Source organism: Danio rerio, chromosome 19 (genome assembly GCF_049306965.1).
Source record: "Danio rerio strain Tuebingen ecotype United States chromosome 19, GRCz12tu, whole genome shotgun sequence".
NCBI lineage: Eukaryota > Metazoa > Chordata > Actinopteri > Cypriniformes > Danionidae > Danio > Danio rerio.
In genome coordinates this window covers 44,895,087-44,907,636 of record NC_133194.1, presented here as the reverse complement: position 1 = coordinate 44,907,636, position 12,550 = coordinate 44,895,087, and the positions used below count along the sequence as shown (strand labels likewise).

Sequence of the window (12,550 nt, the reverse complement as noted above, 5' to 3'; positions counted from 1 at the left end):
AGAATAGTGAAATATGAAAATAATAATAGAAAAAATCTCATTTGGAGAAATGACAGCATTTAGCGGCACAAAGCAGTGAGCAGACAGTGAAATGAAGCCAATGCAGTTCTCTGTCCTCAGGTATGAAGAAAAAAAACCCTTAACAATCAATGTTGCATAAAAGGTAAACAAAAGAGAGCTTGAAGGAACGATTGTTTTCTCAAAATTCCTTATAAATGTGGCTGGCATTTTTTACTGGAGTTTTAACTATCCAATGAAAAAAAAAATGTTTTGGTAATCTTTAAATCAAAGTCTTACCAATTTGCACTTGAGCCACCATATTCTCAACCACGGCCACAGACTGTTAGTTTGCTATAAGGGAATAATGGCTACTTGCAGTTTACATGGAATTTGAAATCTTGTTTCTACAAAATGTTTTAATTTTTAGTATGTATTATTTAAATTTGTTGAGTCTTAAATATATTGTGTGACAGATAAGTCACTGTGTACATTACAAGAACATTAGATAATTTTTTGTACAAATTACATCAAAATCCGTTAATGCTCTTCTATTTTGTGAAGCTTTTTGAGCTGCCGTTCATACATAGTGTTTTTTTCTTTTTTGTAATTATTAATAAAATAATTCATACATTGTGAAAACTGATATAAATTTTTAAGATTCTTTGATGAAAATTCAAACCAAGAGATTTGAAATTAAATTTTTTGAAACATCAGAAAGGCTTTTAATGTCATTTCTGATTAGCTTTAAGTATACACCCCGAATTAAAAATGTGCAATCCAAAATTACACACCATACATAAATTAACTTATTGTTTTTTCCCATCAAATGTTATGCCAAAGCATTTATAAAGTTTAAATATAAAAAAAAAACATATACATAAAACATAGTAAACACAGTAAGTAGTAGTAGTAGTAAATAATAATAATGATAATAATAATTATAAAATAATAATAATAATAATTAATTATAATTATAATAATGACAAATGTAATGCCAAAGCATTTAGAAAGTTTAAATAAAACAAAAACCATATACATAAAACAGTAAACACAATAAATAGTAGTAAATAATAATAATAATAATAATAATAATAGTTATGCCAAAGCATTTATAAAGTTTAAATAAAAAAATATCCATAAATCATAGTAAACAGTAAATAGTATTAAATAATAATATTAAATTTTATGCCAAAGCATTTATAAAAGTTTAAATAAAAACATGTACATACTGTAAACCATTGTAATCAGTAAAATATAAATAATAATAGTAAATAATAATAAAAAAATAAACAACAATAAAAAATAAATCAGAATAAGCTTTACATTTAACAATCAACATTTAGTATAAAACAGTAATAATACATAATAATAATTAGAATACTTAGATTAATTTATAACCATCTAGAAGTGTTTGTGTGTGTTTGCAAGCGCATCACTGATGTTTTTATTGGTCTCCTCTCTCTTTGGTGATGGGCATTAATGTATTGTGCACGTAGAAAGATACAATCTGTTTTTTCCTCTAATAAATATTGAAGTTTTGTGTTTTTTTTGTGTTTTTGTGTTTTCAACTTTGTGAATTGAGACTAAATGCTCTGGAGTTTGGTGAAGAATCTCTCCCACTCTCCATCTCTCAAAAAATAAATAAATAAAATGAAGAGAAATAAATGACTACCAGGTAGAAATTCAGTTTCAGTGTGGTGAGACAATTTTTGAACCCTGCTGTATATGTATTTGTCCTGAAACCTCTCTAAGGTGACTGCAGCACATCTTTGGCCGAGTCTGACAGGTCAGCAAACTGCAGCTTGCTGAAGCAGCACTGATCCTCAGAGAAAGAGAGAAGGTGAGAAAGAGCACCCGAGGAGAAATTAAACTAATGAACACAAGATAAATTAATCAAATTCAACAAAACAGGAGATTTAGTAAAAGGGCTGCTGCTAAAACGCTTAACACATGCATCACATTAGAGACAGTCTGGACTCTCTACTGTTCACCTGATAGCGACGTGTGAATGACACCTCTGGGCTTTCAACCTTCACCAATCATGTTTCAAATGATCCTGTAATGGCCTGATCAAAGTAATCAGGGCTCAAGTGTTGCGCGAGAGAGTAAGTGCGATAAAGTTTCAAGGCTTTTGTCCACCAGACCGTAGCATAATATACACTGGGGTAATTACAAGGGCAAACAATGTCCTCTGCTTCTCTTTCCTGCGTTGACACATTTCTTATTAAAACAGGAAGTTTGGGTGGGACGTATAGAAAAGCTGTTTGTTACGTTTATATGGTTCGCAAATATAGAGCCATAAGTCATCGTTTGCTGTGTCATGCAGGATGAGTCATCATTGCTCTGTGTTAAAAAGCATATTGAAGAAATATTACTACAGCGCTGAAAACTGTATGCAGTAAGTGGATTTTCATTTACCAGTAACCTTTGTTCTATATGCTGTTAATCTTATCTGGCCATAAAATATTCAGCATGCTGTCATTGCCATATATCCTACTGCATATTACTGCCATTAACTAGAGCGGTGCTCAGAAATCCTTTCTGTGTCCATTCTGAGCTTTACTAAATGCATCGTTATTCTCTCTAGAATTGATTATAACCTGAGTTTGTTTTAACAGAAGATGGCGCTCAAGGCTAGTTTTTAGATAGAAAATTAAGGTCTAGGCTAGTTTTTAACAGCAGGTGGTGCTTTAGGCTAGTTTTTAAACAACAGACGGCGCTCAAGGCTAGTTTTAACAGGCACTCAGGGCTAGTTTTTAGATAAAAAATTAAGGTCTAGGCTAGTTTTTAAACAGCAGACGGTACTCAAGGCTAGTTTTTACAGCAGGTGGTGCTCTAGGCTAGTTTTTAACAGCAGGTGGCGCTCTAGGCTAGTTTTTAACAGCAGGTGGTGCTCTATGTCAATTTTTAAACTGCCAATGATGCTCTAGGCTAATTTTTAAACAGCAGACGGTGTTCAAGGCTAGTCTTTAAAAAGACAATTTCAGTCTGGGCTAGTTTTTAACAGCAGGTGGTGCTCTAGGTTAGTTTTTAACAGCAGATGGTGCTCTAGGCTAGTTTTTAACAGCAGGTGGCGCTCTAGGCTAGTTTTTAACAGCAGGTGGCGCTCTAGGCTAGTTTTTAACAGCAGGTGGCGCTCTAGGCTAGTTTTTAACAGCAGGTGGTGCTCTATGTCAATTTTTAAACTGCCAATGATGCTCTAGGCTAATTTTTAAACAGCAGACGGTGTTCAAGGCTAGTCTTTAAAAAGACAATTTCAGTCTGGGCTAGTTTTTAACAGCAGATGGCGCTCTAGGCTAGTTTTTAAACAGCAGACAGCACTCAAGGCTAGTTTTTAAACAGCAGACGGCACTCTAGGCTAGTTTTTAAAAAGAAAATTACAGTCTAGACTAGTTTTTTAACAGCAGATATTGCTCTTGGCTAGTTTTTAAAAGGAAAATTGCGCCTCAGGTTAGTTTTAGACAGGAGATGGCACTAGGCAAATGCACTGTATGCTAGTTTATGAAAGCAGACATCGCTCTAGGCTAGTTTTTAATAACAGATGGCGCTCTAGGCTACATTTTAACAGCAGATGGCGCTCTAGGCTAGTTTTAACAGCAGATGGCGTTCTAGGTTAGATTATAACAGCAGATGGCGCTCTAGGCTAGTTTTAACAGCAGATGGCGCTCTAGGCTAGTTTTAACAGCAGATGGCGCTCTAGGCTAGTTTTAACAGCAGATGGCGCTCTAGGCTAGTTTTAACAGCAGATGGCGCTCTAGTTTAAGTTGGACATCCATGTGCTTGTGGCGATGGTGCGGGCATTACCTGGCCTTGCTGAGGCTGAGCGATGATAATCTGGCCGGGCTGTAGTGTGGTGGCGGTGGGAGCGGAGACCTGCTGGCCCTGCTGCTGCCCTTGGACCTGCACTGCGCTAGGCTGCTGCGCCAACGTGAAGTAATATTGGACAGGCTCAGTCGGGGCCACAGACTGACGAACTTCCTCCTACACAAAAAAGCTTAATTATAGACAGCAGCAGTATTTATGATGATTGCCATATTAGCATCTGAAGCCTCTTTTCCACTGAGCGGTACGGTTCAATACAGCAGTGTTTCCCAACCCTGTTCCTGAAGGCACACCAACAGTATGTATTTTAGGTGTCTCCCTTATCAGACTTCAGGTTTTGGAGTCTCTTCTATTGTTCTGATGAGTTGATTCAGGAGTGTTTGAGTAGGAAGAGGTTGAAAATGTGCACTGTTGGTGTGCTTTCAGGAACGGGGTTGAGGAAACACTGCAGTACAGTACAGTGTGATTTGGAACGGCTCACTCTGATCACGCTTGCGTTTGCACTGCCAATAGTACCCTTAGTTAATATGTTTGGTGAACAACAAAGTAAGGTCATTTTTGGTCAAAGATATATTTTTATATTTGCGATCACACGTTGCAGTCATTGTACTATTACAGTGTTGTGTTTTGGCGGTGTATTTAAAGATGGCACTTCCTGTGTTGTCGTTCCCCTTGGTTTTATTGCATTTAAAAGTGACAATTCCCTGTAAACCACAGGTGTCAAAGCCAGTTCCTGGAGGGCCGCAGCTCTGCACAGTTTAGGTCCAACTCTGCTCCAACACACTTACCAGTAGGTTTCAAACAAGCCTGAAGGACTCAATTACTTTGATCAAGTGTGTTTAATTAAGAGTTGGAACTAAACTGTGCAGAGCTGCGGCCATCCAGGAACCTGCTTTGACACCTGTGCTATGAATCAATCAGTGACTCTAGTTACACACTTTAGAAACGTACTGTTGACCCTTGTAAAAGGGTCAGAAAAAAGTGATATGGTACCATTCTTTTTGTTGATACTTCGGTCAGTGGAAACTGAAAAAAGGATATCGTAAATGTATTGTACCGCTTAGTGGAAATAAGCCATTATAAAGTTGATATACTTGACAACACTTTCACATTTATAACATTTTTAACAATATAGAATCCACTAAAAACAAATATTCGATTTCAACAAAGATCAAACTATTAATAACAACATAACACTTTATTTTAAGGTGTCCTCATTACGGTGTAACTATTTATTTAACTACTGAGTGATATTAATTATTTACATGTACTTACTATTAGGGCTGGGCCGATAAACGATATTTATCAAATCGCGATAAAATTTGTCAATAACAATAGCTATGTCTCCATTCAAAAATGCTAATTAACTTTAAGCGCAATACTGCATTTTGATATTAAAGATGTGCAAATAAAGCAGCGTTTCCATTCGACGTGTTAAATTGAACAAAGTCGTCACTTCCTGATTAACTTGCGCCAAATATCAACATCAAAAACGGAATTTGCTACGATAAGTGAAGCTGTGTCAATCTTTTCTTCACTGAATTAATGACTTGCATCTCAGAAGGCAGCCCTGACATGCAGTGATGATGCGGAGGTGTTTGAAGGCGCGAGACGCGAAACACAGACGCTCTTGATTCTGGAGGTCATTAATAATATAATTACACTAATACTGAAATAGTTAAGGCGTTTTAGAATGATTTCAGATGTTTTACAATGTGCTCAGCCGTCTGGTTTATCCATGCACACATTTTTATCATCATTTGATCACTTATAACAAAATCACATGACCTTTTTTAATGCGCATACTGGATTACGCTCGGTAAAAGTGTATCTATCGTAGTTTATGCACATCTTTTCTTATCGAATAAAACGTTTATCTTGCGCATGTATTTTTTGTCTAAAATTTATGCACATCTTGGCGTTTCCATCAATCATTTTTTTTAATGCGCATATCCAAAATGCACATTAAAATACATGGATGGAAACATAGCTAATGTTAATCTCTGGACTTTTTTTACTCCGTATTGATTTAAAAGCCAATAACACAGCACAATGTGCTGCCATGGGAATCTAAAAGTGTTTTGATATCAGAGATATACTGAATTTTTGGCCACCAAAAAATTAACTAACTTAATGGACCCTCTAATTTTTGTGACTTCAGTCATTGTTGGGGCACTCTTTTGAATCTGGAAGCATTAACAACTTATATATAAATATATATCGTAATTGCATATAATTATGCATAGCTAATTATAATTATTATAGTAACTATATGAAGTGTAACAAAGACACCTTAAAATAATAATGTCACCCAAAATAAACAACTTTATAAAATATTCTTTAATTGTTCTTTCAATAAAAATTGTGTGTGTGTATATTTATATATATATATATATATATATATATATATATATATATATATATATATATATATATATATATATATATATATATATGTATATATATATATATATATATATATATATATATATATATATATATATATATATATATATAGAATATTTTCTGGGTCCATAAATACATCTTTAAAAGTGTGACATCATATAAATCGTAACATCAAACATTGGACATTCCAACAAACAAACAACAAAATTGTTATTATTTTAAGTGACGTTGTTGGAGTGTAACATTTTTTTATTTAACTACTAGTTTTCACACGGGGTTAGGGTAAGTTAGAAGTAATTATGCAGAATTTATTGCAACTGCTATAGTAAATGCATGGAGCATGTAACTACATCGCCTTAAAATTAAAGTGTTACCAAAAACAACAACAAGCAAACAAGTTGCAGCTGCTAATATTAGGTGCTTTCAGCAAATGTCAATGATTAAGTCTAGTATGGCCTTATCAAGACCGTTCATGTCTTGATTTAAAAGGGTATATACAAATCTCACACAAGCCACAGCATTTATTTCAAATAATTAGTTATTAATAATTATAAATAATTATAAATAAATAATAATAATTAGTTAATATTTGGACTCTGTACCCATTCTGTTTGCCACTTCTTAAATAAAGACCAGTTTATTAAGTGCTTTTCTCAATATTAAAGAAAAATACATATATTCCAACATGACAGCCCTGCGAAATAAAGAGTTAATAAGCCCTATCTGCTGCTTACATTTCCATAAATTATTTTAGCTCTGTAACATTAGAGGCGGGAGGAAGATAAATAACTTATAGGCAAAGCAAGAGCGAGTAACGCAATCTTCTAGCTGGACAGAAACGAGACCTTCAGCTGCAGACGGAGGCCTGAACTCCCACACTCGAACCGCGGCGTCATGGCAAACCGTCGGCTGTCGGCTATTCGTCCCCCATGCATTCCTGAAGATTCATTTTGTGGCAAAGAGAGTAAACATCCCTCTCCCAGCTTGGTGACGTCACAGCTGAGAGTGTAGGATGTTTACACACCTGGCCACACAAAAAAACGCCGCAGGACTATAAAACCCCATCAGTGGCAAACAAAGACAGTGGTTTAGCTTGCTGTGAGAGTTTGGATCAGTGGGTATATATTGACTAAATTCCTTTCCTCTCATGTGCCGACTCTCTTCTTGCTCTCGTATTTAGGATTACTTGTACGTGATTTTGGTTTGTTGCATTAAAGGAATGTTTTGTTAACAAGTTATTTAAAGCATTAAAGCAAACACGTTAACTGCATTCAATGTGCCTTCTATACACATTAAAAATTTAAATTTATGCAAAAAACTATAATTTATTATAATGAATTTGTTATAAATATGTACATGTCATTAATTTTATTATAAATTATTTTTCAATTTTTTAAAATAAAATAATTAAATGAACAGTGAATTTTGAAATTAAATTAAGAATTATAAATTATTATTATTCATAAAAATATTTTAATTTACTTTTATTTATAAAATAAAATTATAAAATATAATTACTATTACTTTTATTGTTTTAATAATAAATTATATAATAATTATAAATTATTTTATTTTATTCGAATATTAAAAAATATAAAATAAATTGATTATTAATTTTAAATTAAATTATTAATTATTATTATTAAAATTACATATTTTTATTTTAATAATAAATTATATGATTGTTATAAATTATTATTATTACTATTATAATCAAAACATATTTATTTTATTTGCATTTTATTTTAATATTTAAAAAATAATATAAAACTATAATAATTATATGAACAGTGAATTCTGAAATTAAATTAAGAATGATAAAGTTATTATTATTATTATTATTACAATTATTATATTTTAAAAATATTTTATTTTATTGTAATAATAAATTACTTGATTATTATAGTTAATGAAAAATTATCATGACGATTATTATTATTATTTAAAATATTATGACTATTATTATTATGATTACTATTTAAAACTAGAAACTAGAAAAAAAAGCTTATAGATGCATATATGGATGTGTGTAGGTTTAAAAAAACTGCTAATGGACAGAAGCATTTCAATGAAGTGCTTAACGAGTGACTGGCCATCTATACATATAAAATCACTTTTGGAAATGTAAATTTATGCAAATAAATAAATAAAATAAATGTAATGCATTTAATTTTTGCATTACTGTCATTATTATTATTATTATTAAAAATGATCAAACTATTAATTACATGAAAAAGTAAATTTATAAATTAAAATTTAAAATTATATATTATTATTACTATTTTTACTATTTTAAAAATTATTTATTTTATTTAAACAAATAAAATAATAACTTATATGAAGTGAATTTTTAAATTAAGAATTTTAAATTATTTAAAAAATATTTTATTTTATTTTTTATTTTATTTAAAAATTACAAAATAATTAATTATATGAAAAATGAATTTAGAAATTACATTTTTTAAAAAAGGATAAAATTATAAAGCAGAAAAAAGTTTATAAATGCATATGCCTGTGTGCAGCTTTAAACAAAATGCTAATAAACAGAAGCATTGGAATGAAGTGTTTAAGGTGTGACTGGCGGCATCTACAGTGTAAACACAAAGCACAAGTGGAAGCATATAAATCTCTCATAAATTTTCATGTTAAAGTTCCTCATTTCAACTAAAAGAACTGAAGTACTCGAATAACTGGTAACATTAGCATCCGGTTGGCAAAAAGATGCATTTCTCTCTGGCAGAGCTACGACATAAAACCGCATGTGGCAACTTTTGGAGCTCTGCATATAATTCTATGGCCACATTCAGAAAATACAAGCATAGACAAAATGCATTAATATGATGTCTGGTTGTGCAGAGTTAAGGGAAGCAGAGTGCTGCAAACATCCGACTGAAAGCCTTCACAAACCCTACACCCAGCTTCCAGTCAAGGATGTTTACAGCGCCCCCAAGCTGCCAGAAACGACACAGCACCGTCTTCTCTTCACATGCTGTAGACTGAAAAAAACAAGTAATGGAGATGCTGATTAAATGTGACAGTTTGAGGTGCCTCTGTTTTCCGCACCTGTCGTTTCGGAGGCTTCAGGTCATCCCGGGGGACGATATCGATGAGGAAGTCAAACTGGTCAAACTTAGTGATGGCCATGGCAATGTCATTCCTCTGTGAAACAAAATAAGAGTCAAAAACAACATCCAAAGGAAAATGCTAAAACACCACATGACAATGTTGATCTGTTTGTTAAAGGAACACAACAGTTTTGTGACTCCATTAGAGTTAAACTGTTAGTTGAGTTTTAGCATTTTTACAACCATTCAGATGATCTCTAGGGACTGGTTTTTCCGAAAGAAATACACTACGATTTTGGATAATGGATTGGATCAAATCTTGAAAATGGGTTTTTCAAAAGAAAAACACGGAATAAATAGTTAGATTAGATCACGTAATCTAATCTTGGTTTTGATCCGGATCTAACCTTTAGTTTGGGTTTTTCAGACCTTTTTTGTAGGATTTGTATCACTTTGATCCAAAAAATCTGGATTAAACTGATACCATCAGAAGAAGGGATTCAGCGTGGATATCATGGCCAAAAAGTAATGAAAACTTAAAAATTGTATCAAATAATAATATATTTGGACCATGCAGTATCTTACAAGATATCCTATTTATTCATAAGGTTTTAATTGTATTTGTTCATTTGTCAGGCTATCCAGAGGATCCTGAAAAGCTCATATCCGGATCAGATTGATCCAATCCCTTGTTGCTTTGAAATACTGTTTTAAAAAGCAAGCTGGATTACATGATCAAGGATCGCAAAAAAAGATGACTAAATCTGGATCAATTTTCAGTCCGAAATTAAATCCAGACTAAACCTTTTGAAAAACCGTACGTCAGATTTCACGCTCACGTTTGAATTTGCTAATGATGAAATTAACGTGAGAATGTGCGATGGTCCACACCAACTTCATGTCTGGCGTACATGCATTTCTTGTGTTTGTTTTATTTCCATTGGCGACTCCTAGAGGCAATTATGTTAAATCGCACAACACAAAGTATCTGAGCCATGCAATGGCAGCTGGATGGGACGGGATCGTCCGCATGTCTAGTTGGTATATAAGGTTTCCACACATGCAGTTGACCAGCCAAACATTAAAGCGCAATTTGCAGCGATCGCCGGTTTTCCCAATGTAATCTGAACGAGCGACTTCACGCACATTGCTATAAAGGCGCCATCTGAAGACGAATTTGCAAATGCAAATCGGAAACATTTCCATTCAATAAATGTGCAAATAATATGTCATGCTCAAATGCACTTAACAAATATTGTAGCAAGGTGGCCTTGGTCAACCCATGATTCATTCATCCTGACAAACAGCATGGTTGGGATGAGGTTCCAAGGTGGCACTGGCAGGCACTCGGTCAGTTGTAGAGTGGGCGATTGGGCAGCTGAAATGCCGGTGGCGCTGCCTTGATAAGAGCGGAGGGGTGCTGATATACCACCCTAACAAAGTGTTCCTCTAATACATCTGTGCCTCCCACAGACACTGATCCTACTCCAGACAGTAAAGTGTCGCCCTCAATTGAGGCAACTCCTTCCTCAAAAGGTGTTAGTTCAGCATCCCCTGTTCGGTCCACACTTTCATGGCGCACCGCTGTTCTCCTCTTAACCTGCACCTTCACATTCACTCACAGTGCGATGTTCAGACCCCACTGCGTTAACTGCGTCAGCTAAACTCTCCCATTCTATTTTTTTTCTTTTGTTATTAATTCCGGAGGACAAACTTGCAAATAACAGTTTTTCTCTGGTCTACCTCCGCTAGGATCACCTCCAATTCACATTCTGTGAAGTTTCTCTTCTTGCTTGCTTTTGCCACTGCTTTTTTCTTTGGTTTTGCCAAAGTGGAGTCTTTGCCATATTTATTAGAGGAAGGAGGCAGGGAGAGTTTTTGCACTTGTGCACATGCGCTCAGTTTCACGTTAATTCGGATGTACAAAGAAAATGTGTGTAGGATTCCGCGTACGCAGTGTTTCATACATCTGAATTTTTTCCTGCTTACGCACATTTACAGCTTTGTCCGTATGCAATGTTTTAGTATGAATTCAATGCAAGTTTTTGTACATGAGGCCCTAGGTCTGTCAGAAGCACTTTTAGCTTACCTTAGCATAAAACATTGAATCAGATTAGACCATTAGCACCTTTCTCAAAAATGAAATCAAATAATTTTCTCATTTAAAGCTGGACTTTCAGCTTTAAAAGATTTCATAACATGAAAGATTACATAACATAAGATTCTGATAGTATGTTAACCTTGGATAAAAATATCATGGTTTCACGGTATTGTGATTGCTGCTTTAGAATATATTATTTTTAAATGTCCGTGTAAAAAACTAAAACTTTGAAAACAATATATTTTATTTTTTGCAAGATTTATACTATATTATATATAACAAATAATATGTCAGATTTAATAATTTAAATTAATTATTGACTTCTGCCATCTTCATTAGTTTCAAAAACACAGATTTCTTTAAACTTAAACTTTTATAATTTTAAACTTAAAATGCCATCTTTAGATATTTTTTCTGCTGAAGATACTATTGTCCTAAAATACCAAAAAAAAAAAAAGTAAATTAAAAAAAATCTTACACGATGTTTTATCTTAAGAAGGTGAATTATTTGATTTATTTTTAAACTCTTTAAATGCTAGGGGCCTAACCTCTTTGTTAATGCTTTTAAAAACAAAACAGATTTTTCTTCTCTTCATTTGAAAGTCGCTTGGGAAGAAGACTTAGGGATTTCAATATCTGAGACTGACTGGAATCAATGTCTTTTATCTGTTTAATCATGTTCTATAAATTCTACACACTACCTTATTCAATACAATACAAAGTATTACACAGACTTCACTCTTCCAAAACAAAGCTTAAAAAACTCTATCCCTTGGTTTTCCGCTGTGTAAAACATAAGCTGGCGACCCCTGATTCATAAAGGGACTAAGCTGTAAAGAAAATGAATGAATCACTGTTTGACCATCTGAGATTGGGCATGAATATACACACCACCATTTTTAACAGTATTACATCTAACTGTGTGCATACAGAAACTCACCCGTGACGTCAGACTCGACAAGCAGACCGTTTTGTTTAACAGTGTAATATAATAATTTATCACTTTATCACTACATCAGCCCTTCTTAGTGAACACTGACACCATCTCTACCCGCAGAGCGTCTACTAGTGGTATTTTCCACAGGATATTGGCTGTAAAGACCACCCATTGTCACCCCCCCAGATCAGCAGCTATTTTTAGCAGCATGATTAATAT

At 33.6% G+C, this 12,550-nt stretch overlaps 1 protein-coding gene across 16 annotated transcripts in view; it reads right to left on the bottom strand.

Moving 5' to 3' along the window:
* Positions 1-12,550, bottom strand: part of nfyc (nuclear transcription factor Y, gamma) — a 46,919-nt gene that overhangs the window by 9,763 nt on the left and 24,606 nt on the right. For all 16 annotated transcript variants that reach the window (NM_199639.1, XM_009294374.4, XM_009294380.4 and 13 more), the window contains 2 exon segments: positions 3,805-3,981; positions 9,292-9,387. In NM_199639.1, coding sequence (NP_955933.1) covers positions 3,805-3,981; positions 9,292-9,387 — 273 coding nt within the window.